General features: G+C 52.7%; 1 protein-coding gene across 1 annotated transcript; it reads right to left on the minus strand.

Annotated features, from left to right (window-relative positions):
• Positions 1-64: 64 nt before the first annotated feature.
• LOC107266047 (signal-induced proliferation-associated 1-like protein 1) lies at positions 65-23,458 on the minus strand. The gene is made up of 11 exons (XM_015736161.2): positions 22,321-23,458; positions 5,278-6,226; positions 4,767-5,162; positions 4,499-4,710; positions 4,069-4,417; positions 3,750-3,984; positions 3,287-3,661; positions 2,946-3,212; positions 1,401-2,870; positions 1,105-1,311; positions 65-1,022 (listed from the first exon to the last, which is right to left on the minus strand). The coding sequence occupies exons 2-11, from the start codon at positions 6,215-6,217 to the stop codon at positions 821-823; spliced, it is 4,653 nt and encodes a 1,550-aa protein (XP_015591647.1). The 5' UTR covers positions 6,218-6,226; positions 22,321-23,458; the 3' UTR covers positions 65-820.
• Between the last annotated feature and the right edge of the window lie 219 nt (positions 23,459-23,677).

Consider the following 23,677-nt stretch of genomic DNA (forward strand, 5'->3'; position numbering starts at 1 on the left):
TTGTCATCCTTCCCCAAATCTGCTTCTCGATAAATAAATAAGGTAGAGTGAGAAACGTTAGCAATTGATTGATATATCTTTTTTTATTGGATGACTTACAACAGAGTCGCGATGCATTATCTTTACGTGATCGAAGGAAGATTACAGGAAAAAAATATTCGACAAGTTCCTTCGAAAGATAAATTATTGCAATCGCTTGTGGTGTGATGATATTGAATAATATCATAATTGAATGCTTGAAATTAGATAAGTCATCCAGAAGTAGAACGAGTGATAACGCGTTAAACGATTATAATATAGAAAAGATGAATAATAAATTACAGGTCGACTAACGTAACTCAGTGTAACAGTAATATTTGGTAATTGGTTGTCTTTAATATAATGTAGAATATTACGCAGTGACGGCGCAGAGTGAAGCGTCTTCGATGGCGTCTTCAGCGAAGCCACGCGTGGCTCCATGTCCACGTGAATGTTACCCTTAATGGAGTACGGCACGCTGGTAACTTACACTTTACGCTTACTCCTAGTTTTGCTATAATACAAAAGGTCAAAGGTTGCCGCTCACTGAAGATGACCTTCGACCTGTCTTATATGGATGAATTGGTGAGAGGAATGGCCGCGCTAATACTGGCTATTTTCCACGTCGACGATGAAAATCGCGCGATTTCTTCTAAGAAAGTTATATGATCATCCGACGACGATTTATTTCTCATTTGAAAATTTGGCATTAAATTTATCGTTATCGTATCGCGATCAGCAACCATTGAGATTCTGCGATTCTCCATCTTGAAGGATGCTCAAGGTACGCGAGTGAAACTTCTTATTGATGATCGATCGTTTGGAAAAACCACTCAGTGAATCGTCGAAGCTGCTGAGCAGCCGCGTGACTCTCGTCCTGTAGTCGACGATTCTCATCTCGCAGACGACGTACTTCATCCTCCAGTGAGAGTCGTCGACGAGTCTCACGAGCCACCCTTAGTTCTAGAGTAGATACGTGAGTCTGTAGGTCGGTCACGGTATTCCTGGAAAGATCAAAATCAGCCATAATGTAATTTCTGCTAAAAATTGAAGTATCCTGTCGCTCTCTGGGTCTCCTTTATTTACGTTATAGCGTTGGTCCCGTCGATGAGTCTTTCGTCGCACCAATCTTGCCCGTGCTGCTTCGTCGCTGATCTACCGTTCGAATCCACGTGATTGGACCAGCAGTCAATCTCTGCGTCGGATTGGTGCTTCGTTGAATCTCTGACCGTCGTCAGGTTGCTTGCAGGTTTCGATGTAGAATGAGGAGGTTTTGTGACGCGGGGAGATAATCTAAAAAAATGACGGGATGGTGTGATATTAGTCTTGCGAATAAAGGATAGGACGCAAAATGCGTAAGAGACTGTGGAAAATTCAAGTACCTCTCTTCCTTGGACATTTTATTCTCGCTAGGTGCGGGACTCGAGGCAGTACTGGCATTGGAGATGACAGTGGCTGGCCTGGCCATCGTGAGAATAACTTCAGAACCATTGTTCCCATTTTCTTGACCATTCGTGGGTAGAACACTCAGAGTAGTAGCGCTGTTACCGCAGAGATTCTCTCTGGAGCGACATCTATTCTGAATCTCGATCGTATTGTTATTTGTTTTATTAGAATTTTGATTATTAGTCAGCACGTTAGTAACATTATTGTTAGTCGTCTGATTCTCGTCAGCTATGTAATCTGGATTAATAAGCTTCATGAGATCCTCTTGAAGCGTACTGGAAGTCAAATTAGCCGAATTTCTATGGGAGTTTCGAACTCCTGGCTTAGGCCTGGGGCTCTGATTCCTTGATCCTCCGCTCGATGGAGTCAAATTGCCACCACGATGCCTATTTGATCGTCGCAATCTAGGGGAGACGTTACCAGAGCCATTCGACAACTCATCTTCGCTCGGTAGGGTAGAGATGTCCGTCGAGTTCCCGTCGTTTGCCATTCGCATCTCAGGCGGAAGACTGGACGAGGCAAAGTCCTTTGGCCTGTACTCGATGCTCACTTTGTGAGGCATTGGTCTCTCGCTCATGGTCGCCTTCAGACAGGTAACCTTCTCTCCGACCTTAAATTCATGCGCCGAGACTTCGAAACGGATGTTTTCGCGATTTCCCTCCGTTTGCTCCAATTTTCGTATCACCGGTTGACTCTCCATTTCATATTTGATATCATTGCGTATCATGTCGCTTTCATATTTGCCGCGACGCTCGTATTGTTCTTCGGGGAAGTCGTAGCTGATTGTTTTCTTGTCTCCTGGCCGCGTGTCCTGATCATATTTAGAAACCGGCGGCCTCTCGCAGCAGTTCTTCTCCTCGTAGATCTCGTACTTGGAATTCCCATGACTGGTCTGCTCGTACTCGTTGAAACGCATCAAGTTATTGTTACTACCGGACTTGGGAAGGCTGTAGCCAGCATTCTGAGCCAGCGGCAATGAATTCGAGGCAGTGAGCTTCTGGTGGTTGTGGGATTCGCTCTTGTGAAGATCACGTTGCGAAGCGTAGAGATTCTCTTGTTTGATCTCGTACCTCTCCTTCTGCAGCTTCACATAGTTGGATCCATGATGATCCTGAACACGGTGATGCACGTTCTCTAGCCTATGATAATTTTCATGTCTACCAGACTCAGCGACGCGCGTAGTTGCATAGTTATTCTCCCTGAGATAATGTTCATGGCCATAGGAATGTTTAGGATTTTCAGAAAGCTGTTTTCCACTCGCATACTGTGATTCCTTTTCTTTTTTTTGATTCGATGCACTCTTGTTCGGCGTTACGGCTTGGTAGTTATGACGCGCAGGAAGGGGCGGTGGAGTACCGTCTGTTCGATGCGCGGGATCCTGATCCTGTGGGTCCAGGAGTTCATACCTGGAACGGAACAAACTTACATATATCTGGAATGGAGGGAAAACGGCAAGCAATATGTCCTCGCTAAAAACGCACCATCTATCGTCTGTACTGCTGTGACCGCTGCTGCTACTTGTCATTGTTCCTTCGAGAGGGAATCGCGGATCGTTGAAGGACGTGGAGCTGGAACCTGTGCCGTAGCCGGAACTGTTGCTCGATCGTGGAGGGCTGAAAGAGCGGTCGTATCGCTTCTGATGCGACATGGCGGTTTGTTGCGTCGGGGTGCTGTCAGGATTCGTTACGTTTTCGTAATCCCCTTCGTAATTACTTGAAAGATACTGACAATTCTGCAGGGTACAGCCTCTGTAAAGATTATACTTTACTGGATAATGGCATTGTTAGGTAGAGTAGTTGAGGTACCGGAGCGTGAGCTCTACCTTCGGGGACTGCCGTCGTTGGTCGGTGGGATGACAGTGACTGTCACCTGAGCACTGGTCTTTAAGAGGTCTACCATCTGATCGTGACTTAGGGTAGACACGGCTACTTTACATATTTCAACGAGCCGGGAGCCTTGCCTGAGTCCGGCTTGCCAGGAGAGACCCATGCTCTCGACCTGTGTGACCACTCCGTCCGGTTGCACATGAAAACCCAATTGCCCGAGAGTGTTCCTCTTGAGGGAGAGCTCCGAAGCTGGTGACCCTTGAGTGACAGCTCGCAGACGAGCTACGATTTCCATAAGTTCGTCCCGTTCACCGTAGTCCCCTCGCACGTGCACAGTGATGCATTCTCCTTGATGATGATAAAGGCGCAGACTGTTACGGAGAGACAAACTGTCATCAATGCTTTTGGACTATACTAAAGAATTTCTTTTGATAAAAGCTTAGTGAATCCGATTTTAACCTATTAGTCTGAGCATGCCATCCGAGAACGCTGACGCAGGGCGTCACGAAAACGATCTGCCGAGAGTGTTCCTCGATCAGGACGATCGTGTCTACGCTTATTCCCAAGTAACAGTCCGTGTTCTGGTTACTGTCTTCGAGGATGACTTGCCAGCAGATTGCACCGCGTTGGGACGCATCGCACGAAAGTCTAGGACGCACTGGTACCTTCTTCTTACTACTGAAGGATAGCATCGCTGTGGAAAAAAAAAAAGCGTTGAGCAAAGAAATATTGATAATTGATAAGTTTCAGTCAGTACAATAAATTTTAAACTGCATACAGAATTTTTGACCAGTGTCAACAACCGTGGCGGAGGAGTAGTTGGTCGTTAGGTCCTTTAGGTATTCCTGTCTGGTTCTGGTAGCCATGGTGGCAAACTTCTCGGATCTGTGGGCAGCATTCTCCGCATTGATGACTTTCGCCAGGATGAAATCCGCGAAGGCTTTTCCCTTTGGGAACGTAGCACCTGGGGGAACTGGTGGACCAAATATGGGAACCTCTTTGCTCCTGGAGACGGCTATACTGTACTGTGTGTTCTCGGAGCAAGGATTGGTTGCCTTCACGATGACAAATACGTGTTGAAACTGCGAACGTATCCTGCGAGGGCTGAAGGGCAACGCTCCGGGTTCCTGAACAGGATGAAACGGTCGCAAGATGTATGTAAGGAGAACGTGGTTCGATATTACGTGATCGACCGAGTAAGAGACTACCTGGAAGACTATCGTGACGATGTCATTTCCAATATGTCGCTTTCGGAGAAGCTGCTGTCTGTTATTTGGTGTGAAAGGAAGCATAGTTGAGACGTGAAAGGTGACTTCGGCGCCCCGATGAGTCGCTGCGACGGCGTGGGTCCCCGTCGAATCCGTCTGGGTATCAAGGCCGGCCTTATAGCCCTCGAAGCCTCGCAGTCTTATTCTTTGGCCTGTAATGTTTATTCGTAGGAGCATAATCCAGTAGAACAGGAGTCTCGTGGCTTACCGATCGTGTCGAGGAACTCCAGGAAAGCGGGACCAGCGTGCTGGTTGTTATACATCTCCTCCTCGGTACGTTGTCCGGTTCTGCAGTAGAGCACACCGACTTTGTACCTATTTGACAGTCCCTGTTCATCCAGCCGAGCTACGGGTTCCTCTGCGGTAGGAGTTCCCAGTCTGAGACAACCAAGCTGGACTTCCGGTGCGACCAGTTCCAGGAGCTCTCTGGTCGGTGGTCTCCCCTGGGGCCTGATGCCCAGAGCTTCCTCTGGCACTGTGCCCCGTAGAGTGAGCAGTTCGGAGGTGCGCACGATGATCCGATACTGGTTGGCGTCCTTGCGGATGCTGATGGCCACTGGCCCCAGCTGTTCGTCCATTCCAAACCAATTTTGATGTTCTCGACCTGCATCAAATATTTTCTCAACATAGTAACTACTTAACCCTTTCGACAGTCTCTCATAGAAATGTCAAAGCCTAGATGACAAGACACAGAGGACAAGAAGACGCGTTCAACTTACCGAGGAAGTATCTTCGGTAATAATGCGCCCCTTCGTCGACGCTCTCGATGGGCAGGGGACGCTTCTGCAGGGGGCAGGTATGTTTCCAAAGAGTTTCACCGGGTGGCGGTTCCAGAACGGAAATCCCATAAGCCAAGGGTGGTCTGTGAACCCCATTGACATTAGGGCAGCGAGTCAGACCGACTTCGCGTTCGCCCTCGCCGCCCGTCTCGTTCCGGAAGAACGGGCAAGACTCCAGAAGATCGTTTCCCTTCCCGTCGCCAGCATCCTCTTCCGGTGCCTCGTCGGGAGTGGATGCTCTGAGGGAACTCGCTGCCGATGCTCCTGTAGCCGTGTTCCTTCTTCTAGCCAGCAAAATTCCACGGAGTTTCGCGGCGTAGCCCAGGTTGGCAGTAAGAGACTGGCAGTCGTAGTGAGCGAAGGCTCTTCTCCTGTGTCTTTCCTCCACGTCGGCAGAAACGACCGGACTCGAGCAAGACTCTTCGGCGCCCCGAGGGGGCTTCCCGCCCCAGAGACGATTGAGCTTCAGCCGGAGTTTCGGACTGGATCCAGTAGGACCCACCCCACAGACCTCGCTCACGTCCGAAGCCGCTTGACCGTCCTGGACGCGTCTCAGGAAGTCCCCGGGCACAGGACCAGAACGATTCTCGACCGGACGGAAGTCTTGGAACATGGCGAAAAAGTTCTCGCCGACTGACACGGATTGGGCGACTACGTCGATGCTCCCGTGGGAGCCATACTCCCGACGGAGAGGAGTGTCAGGCACCCGGGACGAAGGGTCAGGACTGTGAGGTAACTCTAGGCTGGAGTTGGATCTGTGCAGAGTGACTCCTCGCCCAACACGGCTTATCGGTCCTATCCCACCTCCGCCGGCACCGACGCTGCCGCCGCCTCCACCGCCGCCTCCTCCCCCGCCGTTCACCGGAAGGCTCGCGATCATCTCGTCATCCTGAAAGTAAATTAAGATCTCTCAGAACAGTTTGACGATGCACCGAATTCGGAGATCGTCCAGATTAACAGCCGGCAACATAGAAATCTTTAAAGAGGTTATCTCGCAATGGCGTTTCCGTAAAATCCAATTCGGTTCGCTACTGCGGCGCCGGACGCCGGACGCCGGGCTCGAACTGCTCAGAAAAGGTTTCTCAGTTCGAGTCTTCGTGGGTCGGCACTCGCTCGAGCGACGCTCACCAGCTCGCCCGTAGCTATTCGGCATGAATGACCGAGGAGGGTCAGCCAGCCGTGCATTCCATGCATTCCACGCATTCCACGCATTCCGGGGATTCCAGGCGTCACTTTGTGCCACGCCATGCTACTGGACTACTGGGCTACTGGGCTGCTGCTCTGGCTCGCAGAACCGATAAGGCTACGTCAACCAGAAACCAGGATTCGCAGGAACGACATACATAGGCGGGGCACATGTACCTCCTTCGACGAAGTCTTAATACACGAGAGAGTATCCGCGAGCATCCGAGTATGTGGATCTGTGGGTGGATCGATTAATCGGATCGTATATAAGATGGGATTGATTTCAAGGAGACGACGTCCCACGCGAGATCAAGTGACACGGCATCCATGGAGACGCTATCAGTCGTACGGGCATTCGGGCTTCCGAGGACACGAGGTGTCGGGCAGTCTCTTTTTCTGGCAGAACAGTGGGAGAGAGAGAGAGAGAGAGAGAGAGAGAGAGAGAGAGAGAGAGAGAGAGAGAAAGAGGATCGGGAAGAAAGTGGCGGGAGAAGAAAAATAAGGGAATCAGTTTTTCCACGGCATAATATAAACGTAGATAAAATCTCACTGATCGATCCATACTCTTAAATGCTTCCGTTAGTTTTCTTCCTTCTGTGTAAGTTTCAAGTTGACGAGGCTGATGAGGCTGATGAGGCTGATGAGGTACCTCCGCGCATGTTTATTGCTCATTCGCACCTCCTAGCCAAATGGTGATGCTACAGCGGGCATAAATTATCATACGAAGCGATCGTTCGTTACCGGAACAGGATCCCGCGAAGAGTCCTTGCTCGTTTGGGCCCGTAGGAATGCCGTCTGCGCAGATCCCTTCTCGAATACGTTAATCTCTTTGACGTAAAACCATTTGACCGATTCTCGACCTCGGCCTCCTCCTCTGCTCCTACTTCCACTCGTGCAAGGTTATACCAGAGAGCGAGAGCGAGAGAGAGAGAGAGAGAGAAAGAGAGATACGATCCCATTCAATCCTGGGAGAGGCAACACTCCCACGGTAGGCAGTGCAGCAGGTATAGTTGCTTCGAATATAGTGGAAGCGGGTCGTACGATCAGCACAAGTAGCACAAGTAGCGCGAGTAGTACGAGGCGCCTCTTACTCCGGCCATTCGAGTTTCCCGGAATCGGAGTGTATCCCCCGATGATCGAGAAGTCGCGTGGGATAATAGGCAAACCGGTACTCGGCCGGCCGCAGTCTACATCAACGCGTCGATCCCTTCGAGGGAACGTGGGAATAAAAGGTGCTAATAGGAGTGGCAGTCGTGGTGAGAGAAGCAAAGACTGCCAGTGCTATTATTTGTACTTCTCCCGAGAGAGAAGTACAAGGATCGAGTCTAGGTGGCGAGAGGAAACCTCGAGGCGTCGAGTCTAGCGGTCTAGCGGGAGTCTGCCGCGAGTCGTTCGCGTTCCCTACGAAGTCGAGACGCTCCGCGGGGTTGATCCTCTTCTTTGGCGAAAGTTCCAGGCTGGCATATCGGCCATATTGTGCCCTGCCGAGCCTACGATGGCTACGTTCACGTTCCACGGTCTACATAAACGGTATAACGTACCGAAACGAGCGGCAATCCCGCATCGGTGCTCTAACCGTTTAATTTATTGGTGGCGCGTCGCTGTCCGATTTGGTGGGCTGACGCCGACTGACGCCGACTGACGCCGGTTCCTGCTCCCGGGCTCCCGGACGTCTCGCGTCAGAATGGCTTTAAACCGACAAGGGATTTCTTCTCAGATCCTGATCCTGTCGAGTGACGCAATCCTTCGAACGACCAGCAGCTCAGGACGAAGAGAGAGGAGAAAGTAAAAAGCGAGGCGAAGCGATCGCATCACTGTCGCCGCCGAGGTATCGAATAGGAAGAATAGGAAGAATAGGAGCTTCAAGGTGCCCGAGGAACGAGAAGCGAACCTCTAGAGGAAGGCAGGGAGGGAAGCGTCCACGAGTGTATCAGGTTCTGCAGAGGGTGGCGCACAACCAGTCCGTCCGTTGCCCGCGCCTCGGTGTGCGTCATGGGAATGTTCAAGGTGCGTGCAACCGCGAGTCTCTAGATGCGCCCGGAGGCAGCTGAAGAGCCCCATAGACACCCTCCGTCCCCGCGCTGGCTAGCCGTGCCTGCGCGCACAGGTGAATCGGCAATGGCCGATGGAAAATCGTCGATCTCCCCAGGCACACCGTACAAGCGAGCAAGGATATCTGCTTCGATAGTTTCCACGGATGGCCTCCCCGGCCGACCAGCACGCTGCTCCTTTCTACGATTCTCCCGCCCTACTAGCTGGCGCACTGTGTACTTACTGCGCGTCCACCCTTCCACCCTTCCACCCTTCCACCCTTCCACCTCTGATTCCTGCTCCGTCGGCCACGCGATTTCCCTGCGAACATTCAAACACCTCAATCCCGGGGTTACGTTTCCTTTGCCGCATTCCACATTATCGATGCCTTCGCTCGAGGAATGTAACGCTGACAAGTCGAACTAGTTATGTAAATAATCGTGACTTCTTGACGCGGTCCTTGCGCATCGCTAAACCCAACGTCTAAACGTCTTCGATGGATCTCCGACAAATGATTACGGAGACAAAGGAGGTGGACATTTAGGTATCGGCCGATGCTAGGGGTCTCTAGCTCTAGGGACGAGTGGATGGACAGGAAGGCTGGAGCCAATAGGAGCCAATAGAGGCGCCAGTATAGACGCGAGCGAAGCGTTCCCAACTCGTTGACCTACTCCTCGAGGAGATTCCTTTCTCTCTGGTGGGGCGACCATGGGGAAGCTGCACGATCCCTCGCGACCCGGGAAAGCGCCGCTCGGATTTTCTCAGCCCAATCGTGCCTGGCATCCACGTGTACCCACACGCGCGCACACGTGCAAGAGACACGGTGGGCGCGATTCGCGTGAACGTGCGTGCGCACCCGCATTGCGTACGAGTTAATTACGATCCGGGGCTACCGTGCGATTACGAGACATGCGGTAATCACGAGTTCACGTATATATTCCGAGTCTTCGGACGCTGACCGCGTGTCGCGACGAGACTGCTTGACTTGGCAGACCGAGTTGGCAGGTCGTCTACTTGGCAGCCCGTTCGAGGAGCACATGCATTTCGGCCAGTCTCCCTCCTCTTCTTCCATCCGGTCGCCAGTCGCCGGTCGCCAGTCGCCAGTGGGACGCGCCTACAGGCGCACTCGAGAATTACTCTACGTGGAAGGTGGACTCCTAGAGGCAGAGATGCTTATAAGGAAACACAACGGTGAGCCATACCGTTCCTGCAGCGCCGACGGTCGCGGGATGATCGAGAGTAAGCAGTAATCGGGGGCAGCGGATCAAGGAGCGAGGATCGTCTTGGCTCATCCGTGAACGCGTTGCGCCATTATGCGAGAGACATTCCAAGTATCGCATATCGGTAGAGTGCACTTCGGAGTACCAAAGTATCCCTGATAAGAGCAATAAATCGTAAAGGTCCATCGGCACGGGAGGTTGACTGCAATTAATTGGCCTCCTTGTAGCCCGCGATGCGTCGCGACGCATGGATTTCAGTACTCGAGTCATCCAACTTTCCGTCGCCTCGATCCGACTTTTGCTCCCTGCTGGTCTCGAAGGAGTCGCACGGTGCGTGCGAAGTCGCCTCGACGCAGGCGTCGTTTCTGCGAAGCAGTGCTAATCGTTTAATGGGAAGGGAGGAGACTTCGGGCGTCGAACCCGACGCTCTGGCACGGCTGTCCGCGTCTAGTCCCCTGCTCGTGGGCTCCACCGAGACGTATAGGTTCCCGATCTACTCGGACTCGCCGGCCTCAAATCCTCACTCCCGCGCTGCTAGTCTACTTCGGTACGCGAGGCAGCCCTTTTTTGCACTTTCTCGTCCCGCATCCTTCCCCGCGCAGAAGGGGACCCTCGGCCTTTTTATTTCCCCGCTTCTTCTTGCTCTTCTTCTGGAGCAGATCGTTCCGGGGGGCCGTTGCTTGCATACGCTGGCGCGTACCGATTGTCGGCAATGAGAAGCCACAGAGCTGCCAACATAAAATCATCAGCCTCTGTCCGCACAACTCGAGCCACTCGGGCTCTCGTTTACGGTCTTTCCATAAACCGCGATGAATTTATTCGGTCAATTCCGGGCAATTGGATCGGAATGCGGGGCCTGTTCACTCGGCAAGCAGTGGCCTCGCTCCGAGCTGGGTCCAACGTTATTCGTATCCGTAGGATCGTGACTCATCTCGGTTACACGCAGCCAGGTCCGACAGCACCATTCTTGATTCTGCTCCGTTTGTTTCTGCCTCCGCCCTGCGTATTCTGCGCCTCGCCGTCTTGCGTCGTCGTTGCTGCTGGTAGTGTTGTTATAGTGTCCCGCTCTTGTTATTCTTACACGTGCAATTGGGTGGAGCCTCGTCCTGCCTCGTCCTGCCTCGTCCTGCCTCGTCCTGCCTCGGTTACGTAACATAAGACGTGCCCGGCCGAGGCTCGACAGGGCCCCTCGAGAGATCGCATTCCTTGATGCCACCCTCGCAGTAGCGTAGGGATCGAAAAAAGGGAAGGAATTTTTGTGCCCGGGGCCCGAAAGACGGCCGGAAAGCTCTGATCACGAGGCGACTGGCTGCCTTCGTGAAATTCCCCTAGGACGCGCTTCCTCCTATTTGAATTCGGGTACGATGTGCTGTCATGTTTCACGAGTCGATCGCTCGAGTCGAAGCAGCATTGCCGACGCCACTGGGTAAATAATCGCGACGACAGCTGCCCCGTGCCCGTATGCCGGTAACTGGCCCCGCTCCCAGGCCCACCGAATCCGCCATCGAACCCCCAACACCCTCTCTCTCCAGCCCTGCTTCTTCCCGCTAATCGCATTTGGGTCAGATCCTCTTACGCCTCGTGGAAATCCACGAGCGAGCGACTGACAGCCGTCGACTGCCTGACTTTTTCCCTTCGAGTGAATCGTTGTGGCGTTCGTCGAGGCTGAGCTCGATCGGGCGCGGAGCGGGAGCAGCAAGGATCGCTCTCGATTGATTTATGCAAATGCCGATCGTTACAATTCTTATTGCTCCACTTATTCGCGAGAACGATGCCCGTCGGGCCTTGCGGAATTAATTCCATTCGCTACGAGTCATTATTTTCCTACGTGGGACTGTGCGGGTCTCTCGTAGAGACGGCTGAATAAGGTGCAGCAGCGGTCAGGATGTTCAGGTGTCGGCCGATTGGTTCGTCTAAGAGACACGCGTTCGCTGCAGTCAAAAATGCCATTAACGTTATCGCGCGATTCCATTCGGCAGAGTGGTAATTCCTGGAGCGATTCCCTATCGCTGATCCCGTGGGAGGCGGCGGCGCTGGAGAGAAAGACGAATCGGAGCGACGGCACAGTGCGAGTTCGAGTAACCGACGCGCGGACCTCTAGTTGCGCAATGGCTGATCCATCATCGATTTGCGCCTCGAGCACTTCGATCCTCGCGGAAGGGCTGAGTTATCGTAATAGACAAATATTTGAGGTAGACAGAACTTTCCCATAGTTCGTGAAGGGGACAGGGTGTTCAGCGTCAGTGACGCGTAGGCCAGCATAACGGCATCGCGCACCATCGCGCATCCTGGGAGTCTGTTTATACAACGTCAAGGGAATTCATAATATTTGGGATAACGAGGTGAAGGAAGGCCTCCTTTTTTCCCTTAAACTTTCCATGCATCCTTCCGCCGTGACAGTCGATCCTATCACAGGACGCGTCTTCTTGGATCCTTCAGGTTCTAAAAATATGACGGACCGATATTCCCGGTGGCTACCTGCTTGCGCAGCACGATGTCCGCAGGATGTCTGGTGCGCACTATCACGCCTTAGCGCCTTAGCAAGCATGGCGGATCATAGACGTATAAACTTCCATAAACTATGCTCAATGAACAAGCAGGAGTCAGCAGTGAAATCGGATAGGTGATAAAAACCGAGGTCAATATTGAGAGTTACTCCCTTTTCCGTTAGCGTTGCAGCCCAGTGGACAGCCGGACGGCTGTGGCTACACGACAATAAGGCGCAGAAATTGCCTCCCCCAAGGCAAACACATCTGCCTCTCGGAACGAAAGAGTTTTTAAACTCTTTCCCCTGTCACGAGCGACAAGCGACTCTGTCTTCGCCTGAACAGCCACACGAAGCAGATAAGAGGCCCAATGTCGGCTCCTTTGACTGATAACAGATCCGGTATTTGTCCAGCTTAAAGTACACGAGATGTGCACGTAACTCTTTTCCTCGTAGCCCATAGAAGAAGGACTCCGCGCAAGAGCATGGCGCGCGTAGCATTGGAAGGGTCGAAAGGTCATGCAGACCGTCTTTGAATCGTCTCGCAAGACTCTTGCGTAGATCGCAGTCTTTGTCTCTGTACGTAGGCATAGACAGAGCGAGCAATCGGCAAGGACCTAGATGAAGGACCTAGAGACAGTGAGGTTGGGTGGAGCGGACGAGTCTCCATCCGGCAGGAGGGTCCACTTGGGTCCTTGGCTCCTCGATCTTCCCCTTGCGCCGTTTGCCGACGTCGTTGCAGGCTGGAGGCGGATGTGCGCATTCTTTCGGATCGACTCTTTCGAAAGTTGCTCTTCGATTAGCTTGCGACAAACGTCGGAGTGTCCATTAGTTTTCGCTTTTTCTTTAATCTTTCCTCTTGCTCGCAAGGTAGACTCGAATTTCACGTGAGCGCATACGTAAGAGAGGGAGTAAGGCAGCGTAGACGGCGAAGCGTGGCGAACGTCGGAGTCGTAGCGTTGCACGCTCTCGCGATTACGTAACTTCGGACCCGGAGTGTAAGGCGCTCGCAATCAGAAGGACTTCGCTCGAGCGTCAGACTAAACAAAGGAAGTAAAGCGGCGAGAGAGCGCCTGCACGAGTGCGGTATCTCGACGTTAACTGGCCCTAACCCATAACCCATAACCCATAGACGAGACAGAGACGGAGAGAGAGAGAGAGAGAGAGAGAGAGAGAGAGAGAGAGAGAGACCGTCAGACTCCTCGTCTCCTGGAGTAGCGCGAGGACAATGCGTGCTTTGGTTCGCCTTGGTTCGACTTCTGCTCTATCTAGGCCTCGGGTAGCCCCGGGGGGCAACGCGCAACGGTCGACGTAATAGTTTCTAGCTACGTAGCCTATCGGGCGCCCTTCTCTCTCTCTCTCTCTCTCTCTCTCTCTCGCTCACTGCCTACTATTACTACCTATATAGACTCTCAGGTTTTAGTTATTTTATACTGTTTCTCGTTCTCCTGCCGAAGCAGAAAAGAAACAGACAGAACGAGGATATAACGAGAAAGGACATAGGAGGATATATGTCTGAATCCTCTTCGCTCTAGATCACCCACTGGCAATCAGACACGTTTAATTAAATCGAAAGCGACAGATGTTACACAGCGCGTGGCAGCGCGTTTGTCCGCGACCATTAGCATATTTATTAATGAATTCACGCTCCACGAGTCCTTTGCTCCCGTTCTCTCGTTCTCTCTTTCTCTCTTTCTCTCCTCCCCCTCCCTACGGGAGACAGCAGCAACACATGTCGATAAACCGTGATCCTACAGCCGGCTCGCATAGCGCATGCACTCCGTGTTCTTACTTCTTCCGTTCAAATGCGTCTCTGCCGTATAGCATTGCTGCCGGATGTCTCATCGGATTGCAAGAAGAAGGCCAGAGGCCTAAGCCGCAATGCCGCACGAGGGACTCTGACCAGGTTGACTCTCTTGCGGGTCCTCCGGCACGAGAATCGCCGTAACTCGAATGCAGTTTAACGGTCAAACTATGAATATCCCGGCAGGCCGCGCAGGCCGCGCAGCCCGAGCCCTTCCTGTCGCTCGCGCCAAAACCTTCCTTGGCGAACTCACGGGAAGGTGATTCGGCGTGTCGCGGGAGGTGGGACAGGAAGTGGCAGCACAAGAGAATGGGAGGAAGATATTTAAAAGTCATAAGAGGCTCTTCAACATAAAGACTCATCCACACAGAAAGTCTCCTCTCCGGCATCAAATACGCCACGAGGGCGCGCGCGCGCGAGACGCGTAGCCGTCCAATGTTTTTCGGCATTCCCGACCTTCAGTCCCGCCTTCTAGATTCATTGTGTCCAATCCTCGGTAGCGTCCGAGTAGCCTCTTGGATTACAAAACGAAAGTGCAGCGAAGAAAAGGTCTCTGTGAATTGAACCAAGTGGACCCCAAGGAAAGGAAGTCGAGGTAGGAGTTAACTCCTATTGGAAGGGAAGAGGTCGAGGAAGTTTCCTTGCGAAGGACGGCATAAAAAGGTAGGTGCTCCTCGATGATGGGAATCGAGCGCGAGAGACGACGCGGCAGCTGGAACAAACAGAGTTTCGAGCATTGACCCTAGAGAGAGCAGCGTGTGGATTGTGGAACCGAGAAGCCGCAGCCGAGATCCGAGAAAAACTTGGCGCGCGGCCACGTACTACGATCTACGAGCTACGAGAGTCCTACTCCGTCGCAGCGATATTTCTTTAGCAGGACTCCAGTGTAGTGGTAGGAAACTGGAAAATGTAGTTCCCCTTTGAATTTTTGTTTTCGTCCGCCTTCGGTGTCGTCGGCCAACGAGGTTACTATACGAATAGCATCACTAGAGAGAGAGAGAGAAAGAGAGAGGGAGACGGAGGAAGAAGGATAGAAAGAAATGGGTTAAAAAACGTAAAGGCAATCGAACGAGTGAGCCGTAAGGCAGGAAAGGGCGTAACGGACGCGATTAAATTCGGAATAAATAAAAGCGAAGGAGCGATCGAGCGCGTTAAAAGGTTTCCTCGGAGGATCACGACGTGCCACCTCCTCGGGGAGAAGCGTGGCCTCTGACGTGGCCCAGCGTGGCCTCGGCCCGCCTCGGAATAAACTATCGGGCTCACGGCGTCGCGTCTAAGCGTGAAAAGGCCTTGGAATGCCATTTGAATACAATGTGCGATGCAGTTGCCCTCTGGTTCTGCACGACGCAACAGGCTCCGTCGCCTAACCGCGACTCCAGCGACTCCAGCGACTCCACTAACCTCCACAACCTCCTCCTACTCGTATCGTCTATCTTCTTCCAAGCCCTGCACCCGTTACATGTATTTTCTTCTCTTGCTGCCGACTTGAGAACGCCACGCAACGTCCATCACTCGGCTGCATTGAAACGATCGATTGATATTCTCCCTGCACCCACCATGAGATTTAAACAACACGCGCGCCCGACCCTCGGCCATGTTCCGACTCTCTCTCTCTCTCTCTCTCTCTCTCTCTCTCTCTCGAGGGTTTCGAGTTTGCCTGATAAAGGACAAGTGGGAAAGGTAGATGCAATGGATACAATTTTAAAGTTAAAGGCTTCGGGTTATCTGATTCCTTGATCGACCAGCTAACTCTCCCTTCTTGGGTATTTACAACAGGAAACGTGTCATAGCGCCGCATAGCTAAACTCGGAATTACATTAGAAACTACTCTGGCATATTATGCCCGTTGATCTGCCACATGTCGAATACTCTAAAGTGCACGGGTGCCGCCAAACGAATTACCGTGTCTCAAGATGTTCCGAGGGACGGGCGATGCTCTCGCATATTTTAGGAATTTGCCTCGGAAGGACTTTTTTTCCTGCGTCATCTGGCAGCAAGACGATATTCCTCTCTTCGACTCTTGCTGCTTCTGTCTCTCTTACGCATGTATTTCTCTCTTCACAAAGCAAAGTCGCGTGGATAGGTTATAGGCGGATAGTTAGGTAGGTAGAAAGGTAGGTAGGCTGTCGCGCCGTTACAATGCCCAGAAGAACCTTTCTATCCCTCAGCGCGGTCAGGGCGCTTTGTGTCCACAACTTGGATGGAGAGAGAGAGAGAGAGAGAGAGAGAGAGAGAGAGAGAGAGAGAGAGAAAGAGAGAGAGAGAGAGAGAAAGCGGAGCACGCGGGTGAGAATCGGGTAGAGAAGGTGGAGTACAGGACGAGGGGCACCGGAAGTCCCCCCTTGACCACCTCATGCTCTCCTGGCTGCTCCGTAGCACTCGTTCACCCGGTATGTTGTCGGGACCTTTAACCTAGCCCTTCCTGTAACCAATTTCATGCATGCTTCTCGGGACGTGCCAGGATCTAAGGGCTGAGGCCCGCCGAGGCCGTCCAGGACCTTTGGTCCTTCCGTGACACCTTAGCATAAGGCGAAGGAACTTTGCACGATATCGAAGCAAAGGTTCGACTCGATCCTTCAGCCTTCTCGCCCAGTTCCTTTGTGCCACCAACGAAGACGCCCGACTTTCTGCCCACTGATCTGCAACTCCTCCGTCTTGTCTAACATCCTGTCTTCTTGTTCGCCTCAGCGCCAGCAACGTAGTCGGCGGCTTCGCCTCCCACGAGTAGCTACCCTCGGTACTTAACTTACGTAAACGACTTCCGCAGAGAGCACGGAGCCCGCGTTAGGTTGGTACGCATTGCGAGCGCGGGGAAAACGCACGGGTTCTTCGCCATTAAATCGAGGATGTTACGTAAGGAGCGTGGTCTCCCTGTATTCATGTATTCCGCTCTGTCGAGTCCATATCAGGCGCAGCGATCTCTGCCTAGAAGGTGGCTACGTAGAAAACTTTGATGATTCGTACAGCAATCGGCATCCGCGAATCACTTCCCAGAAAAGTGACAGTGACATTTGTATATCGTCACCCGAAGACATTCTCGGATTTATGTGAAAAAAAAAAAACTCTTATCCCGTGTGCCTAGGCGTCGTTATCGGTACTGATAAGGGGAATGTGCGCTTCCCAGGAAGCGTCAACGGTGCGCCATTTGAATCATCAGTCTTGCTACCATCACACGCGGAGCGCTAGTCCTTATCTAGGCCTCGCCGCTCCGTGATTGCGAACACCTATTCGCGCTGACCTCCTCCACTTAGCTACTCGGTACGCGTGAGGATGTTCACGTATGTTCGCATACACCTGCTAGATATGGGCTAACGCGTTCAGGCCACCAGACTGGAAGAGTCATTTCCAATAAGCGACCGACTTGGAGTTTTACGACCTTCTCTTTTGGATAGCGCGGCTACGGCGTGAATCGCGTCTTTTGGCGCCAGCGTTATCCGGAAATTCCGGCGACGCAGCGACGGCGAAGGAACGGAAGAAGACTGGTGCTCGCGCACCTGATGAGAAAACCCGAAGCCGTGTGTGGGTCGAGGAAGGAAGCACCTTGACTGCGGGAATGATTTGACCGATTAACTTCATTCTGCGTAGGAGCGCGCCGAGTAGTAGGAAGACCCAGGGACCCAGGATGGGTCGGAGCTGCCTAAGAGGAAGAACGTTGCCCGACAAAAGTCGAGAGAGAACATTGTCAGATGTGCGTTTGAAGGAGAAGCGAGAGATCGAGAGACTACGAGGAGAAGACGAAGACGATCAACTGGAGAAGCAGGTGCTGCTGCTAGGTGCCAGATGCTCGAAGGAGGCACCGATTACGGCTCTTCGCCTCCGACAAAGCAGCACGCAGGGACGTGGCTAGGCGAGAACTGCAGGGACAACAGCAGTTCGGATTTTCTATTGGCAGCGGTACGTGCCGATTTCGAAAATCGTTCGCTCGCGCCCAGGTATCGGGAAATCGGGTGCCCGCGGGGAGGGGAGAGGGCTCGCGTGACCGTGTCGCGTAACGTGACCCCATGTCTCTCACTGAAATAGAAAGGCTCCGCCAATGCTCCTCCACACTCTCCTACGGAGCGCATACGGCTGCTTCCACCGCTTACGCCGCGCCGCCCTGTGCGCTCGTGTGCTGCTCGTGTGCTGCTCGTGTGCACACGCATGCACACGGCACATTGGGAGACCTCACGACGCGAGAGCTCAGGTAGAACGAGTATCGCGATACGTGACCCAGAATCGAAGCGGGCCGAGCGTAATCCAGGCGCTCCTACGACTTCGTTGTTTCGGATGTGATTCAGGGATTGAGATCGGACACTCTCTGGAAACGGCGCCTGCCGAAGGCTTTGCTTTGGACACCGAAAGACCTTAAGACTGTCAGCAGAGTCCATTACGTTGAGCATTGGTTCCTCCTGATCGGCGAGCGGATCCTCCTTCCCGCCGAAGGAGTCGCAGTCGTTATGAAGCCCTGCGGCCGAAGCTCCTGGTCTTCGGTGACGCTGTCGACAGACTGCTCGAAATAGAATTTTATTACTGGCGCAGCAGCAATGCCTTACGCTCCTACTGGACCAGGTTCACGGCCTCCTCGTGATGGATCGATATATCGATTGATCTTCGAGCATCGGCAAATCGTCGTAATGCTTTCGTCGCACACGCAAATATCGCAAACGTCCGGAGACAACCTGGTCATCGTCCTCGTCCTACGACACAGATATTGCTACAGAGGGAACCGATCCAGCTGCTGCGGAGAAGCGCGAGGGGGAGGAAAGGAGAAGCAGGAGAATGAGATTCTCCCTTCTCGCTTCCCGAGGAGTGCGTAGAGACTTGTAGTATTCAGAGGCAGGTTTGTAGACATCAAGGAGGAACCGGTGGCGGACGGAGGGACTGGCTCCGAGATGCCGTTACTCTTGAGACTCGAGCCAAGTCAGGCGAAGGGAGAGCGAGGGCGCGGGAGGGAAGCCAAGAATTCCCTTCCCCTTTCCCCACTTGCACGCTTACTCCCACTCTTCTCTGGTCTTCTATCGTTTTCCCTCCCCTCCCCTCCGCCTTCGCTCCTCCTCCGCACGAGAAGCGAATACTACAACGCCACTGACCCAATACGAGCTCCGGTCGCCTACTCGTGCCCGTGCTCGCTCGGTGGCTCCTATAGGTGCGCTGCCGTGGACACGGGAAGGGTTGCAAAGACGCAGGAGGAAGAGAGCGATAGAGGAATCGGAGGTCAATGACCGCTTCTTAAGATCTTGAGATCTTGACGATCGCAGCGTCGTCGACGAAGGGAGAAAAGCGTAAGAACCGAAACGAAATCGACTTCCTATTGTTCACCCGCGCAATGTGCCCGTCGATCAATGTGGCTGGCGCAATTGCGCGAGATCGCTGAGGACAACGCGGGGACAATTGCGAAACGCGCCAACCGATTTCGAGAAACCGTTCGAATCGGCAGGACGGACGAACGGGAAGAATGGTGCTCGGACGCGGCCTGCAGGCTGTCTTGGCTCTGGTGTGCCGGCTGACGTTTCCTACGGGGAGGATGATAAGTAGGCAGAAGAAGTCTTGGGGGCTCTACGGTTCTGTGCCTTTACGGTTAGACGGTTAGGCGGTTAGACGGTTAGACGGGAAAGAGACGTTGCGCGTCGGGCGCCGAACGAGGGCGCGCGCATCGCTCGTTTCGAGAGACAGAGAAAAAGCAAAGTCGAACGAGCTAATCGCGCCCTATTCCCACGATCCGCTGCTCCTAGTTCGTTGCGTGATCGCCTACATTAATTCATCCCTGCTCCACAGCCCTCCACCCTTCTTTTTCCTCGCCAAGTCGCCAGTGGCCGTGAACGTCGCCGTCTTCCATAAGAACCGCCTGTATCCTTGACTTGCGCTCTCGCGCGCGAGCGTCTTACGTTTTCCTTGGTTCGCCTTGCTCGGGGGAAAGCTCAATTACAGCTCTAGGCATATTTACGATTCTGAATTGGCGAAGGGCGGAGGATTATCTTGCAGGATCGACCGGATCCCGTTTGGGAATAGGCAGTTCTTTGAAACAACACGCGCCATTCTCCTTCTTCGGGGGCTGCCAAAGGGTCGCGGGCTCCGGGGGAACATTTGAGATTGACGTCGGCGCCAGAATGGGAGCCACCCCCGAATATCGTAGTCGGATCAAAATATGCACCCCTCTCGAGAGACTGCCCTTTTCTTATTCGGGCAACTCCTTTCTGTTAGGATCCTTCGACGCTAGCGGCACCCTACACCTCAGCGATTCTTCCGTATTGCTTCTCTTTGTGCGCTTCCCATTCGCGCATAAACAATGAAATACCAAGCAATACCAAGAAGGGCAAATTGCGAAACAGAGTGAGAAGACGACCCGAGCTCCAAAGCTAGAAAGACGTATGTCCTAATTCCGTAGCCAAGAGAAGCGTGTCCTGGAATATCGACAAAATCCGCCAACGCGCATTCTTCAATTTCTTCTTCAGTCGAAATCCACCCTCGCGCGCACCCTTGAGAATTTTCTTAACAAAGGAGAAAGTGAATCTACGAAACGCCTGTGCATACAAAAGGTTTTTCCAGTTGCACAACGGCGTCCCGACAGTTTCAAGAGGTCAATCGCCTCGTCCGGTTTCAATTAATTACGTTCTCCTCTTTAAAGAAGCTACATCCTGCTCGCTCGCTTGCTTGCCAGTTATTCTGCCTGCCCGCACGCCCGGCTGCCCGGCTGCCCGGCTGTCCGTCCGTGCGTCCACTCCTCTTGCTTGCCTAACAGTTTGCTTGTTTGCGTGTTTCTTTGCACGCGGACTGATATCTCAAAGCGAGTTGAACCGATTGGGCCTCCGCGACTTAATCTCGGCGCGTCCTGCTGCTCAGCTGCTCGAAGAAAGGAAGCGAGCGATCAACCTGAATGCTGCGATGGACTTCCTCCTGCGCGAGGCAGATTGTCTTGCGAGGGAAACAGGACGAGGGCGAGAGCCCGTCTTCGCGTTTCCAAGCCATTGCTCGGACTCTATCCACTTCCCATGTTCCAGCCAGCTCATCCCTGCCACAGATTCGAACTGCGTCCCGAGTATCCAGCGAAGCCCGCAGTTCCTCGACAGCTCCAGTGCGAGAAGCAAGTCGCTCCATATATCCAGGGAGTTTAGCTCTGGCCGGTTGTCGAAGTGGCTCATATTGCGCCTACTGCCAATTAGGTCCCGATTCTTACGCATCATCGGTAATTCTCGAGGCGGAGGTACGAGCGGAAGCGCGAAAAAGGTCGTGGGCTCCTCGTAGGAGGTCCCGGTGTGGCACGTGAGAAATCTATCTCGTCAACAGGATGAGGGATGCGGGATCTGTAATCGAGTCTGCTGCGCGTAGAGGCTTCGATCGGGCTCCCCGCTTCGACCTCGCTGGAATTCGAGCAGCCTTTTTCTCATCTCGTTAGAAATTGATGCCAACTATATCTCAAGCAGAGATATTTGATTATATGACGAATACAGGATGAAGACAGGATTCGCATAAAAGATGAGGAGAGCACAAACTGTCATTGTCATTATCGGAGGGCTAACTTCACGCGGGTGACCAATGGCATGCAGCGAGTCAATGCACTGGGCGCGCGTAACGCGGATAAATAATAAAAAGGTAGCGAGTAGTAGGATGCGTGCGTGCAGTCAGGTATGCACCAGGGGTGCTCATGCAGTCGTGGCATCGCAGCTGCGTCCTGACATACAATTGACGATATTACAGCACCGACACATTTCCACTAGAATTCCGCTAGGAGTTGCCATTGGGACCAACGCTGCTTTTTAGGACCGGAAATCATTGTAATAACGAACACGGTGGGACGTGCCACGAATCCTAAAGCGTTGCGAAGTCAACAATGGCTTTAAGAACAGTCGACACTAGTCGAAGGTCGCTCATTTCAATTCCTGAGGCGCTTTTCCGCTCGAGGAACGACCACATGTCGAGGGGGGAGGTAGCGAAGATTCTTTCTCCACATTCTCGTAGCGGCATGCCGGACCTTCTTCGGCCGAAAGTCAAGGAAGAATTCAATCCCGAGGGACACGTGAGTTTTAGGTGAGGAGGAGAGACTATTCGGCAGCGAGATGGACGATTTCCTTCGACCCACGCGGAACTGCCCACGCCTGACACGCCAGAATATCAAAATACCATTGTAGATTAAACGCCTCGGCCTTGTCCGGCTCGAAAGCTCAATGTTCCTGAAGATAGGAGACCGATACTCCTAAGTGTTATTCATAGGGGCCCAGTGACAAATGAGTCTACTTCGACAGGAGGAAGACCAAGTGGTAGAAAATAAAATAATTTCTTACCTTTTCAGATTGAGACGAGCGTCTTTGCCGCGGCACACAGAACAGCGGCACGCCGCTTTCCCGCTTTCTCTCCAATATAGCGGCTTCCGGGATTACTCTTCTTCGTAAAATGACGAGAACTCACACTTGATCGTCGGAGAGACGACACACGTATCCACCTCTGAGCGCAGGCACTTAAACGCGTAGGAACACGCAGGGACACGGATACACAGCACTCCAAAGCACCAACAAAACACGAAATCACAGGCAAGCACGAAAACCGTCGAGCTTGCGTCAGCACCTCCCACGACGTGTTAGCACTCGCGTTACGGTCGTCAATCACATAAAACGTTCTTAGTAGGACACTCAGAAAAATACCTGGAGACAATGCCGTCGTCACTGGTTGTCACGCTGGGAATCTCCGAGCGGATACCTCTAGAATGATTCACGTGTGACGCGACGTTGAGACGCTCACCTCCTCTTCGAATGATAAGCCTGGCCACGACGACACGGTTCGCGCACGACGCTCTGTTGCTCTGTTGGTCTGTTGGTCTGTTGGTCTGTCACCGGTGGGCGAGACGCGAGAGAGAGAGAGTCCCCACCTCCTGTTTACTTCTCACTGGGACAACGCTTACCGTTTAACCCGGAATCCAAATATTTTATTCCCTCGCTCTCTCGCGATTCTCCTCATTGCGTTTGATTGCGATACACGTCTGAATTGCTGTTCCAAACACAGTGAAACTTAGCTATCGCTCGTTGGGTACGCTTCGATGCACCTTTACTATACTCGACACACTCCTGCCGCACTAGACCATCCGAGAAGCAGAGAAACATTCACACGTGAACGTACAGCCACGACAAACAAGGCTAACAATGCCCGATCACACTTTTTTCCCGTCTTTTACTTGTCTTTATCTAGTTTGTTGCTCTTTCTCGCACTTCTGCTTCTTCGATTCTCTCTTGCTCACTATTTTCTAAGAGAGAAAACCCAAAGACGCCAACAAGTTGCGCTCCGCGATATTACTGAGCCTTGGCTTTACTCCTGAAACGACGGACTGGCTCGCCCCCTCCACTCGCGCTTCTGGCGTGGGGGTAACACGTGCCCCTCGGCAGCCTAAACTATTCTCTCCGGGCTGCTCCGGGCCACCAGCACGACCAGCACCAACGGCAACTAAGAGATACTCGATGCTTAGAAAGAATTACTCGTCTCTTCCTCGTCACCCTTCTCCTCTTCCACCTCTTCATCATCATCGCCCTATTAATACAATGCCTTCAGGTGTAACAGTTTGTCACTCGAAATGTCGCTTACTCAAATATGTAGTTAGTGCACTGTGCGATAGGAGTAAGAATTTTTCCTTTTTTTAACGGTACTGCAGTT

The sequence above is a fragment of the Cephus cinctus genome, unplaced genomic scaffold (assembly GCF_000341935.2).
Source record: "Cephus cinctus unplaced genomic scaffold, Ccin1 Ccin1_scaffold0280, whole genome shotgun sequence".
NCBI lineage: Eukaryota > Metazoa > Arthropoda > Insecta > Hymenoptera > Cephidae > Cephus > Cephus cinctus.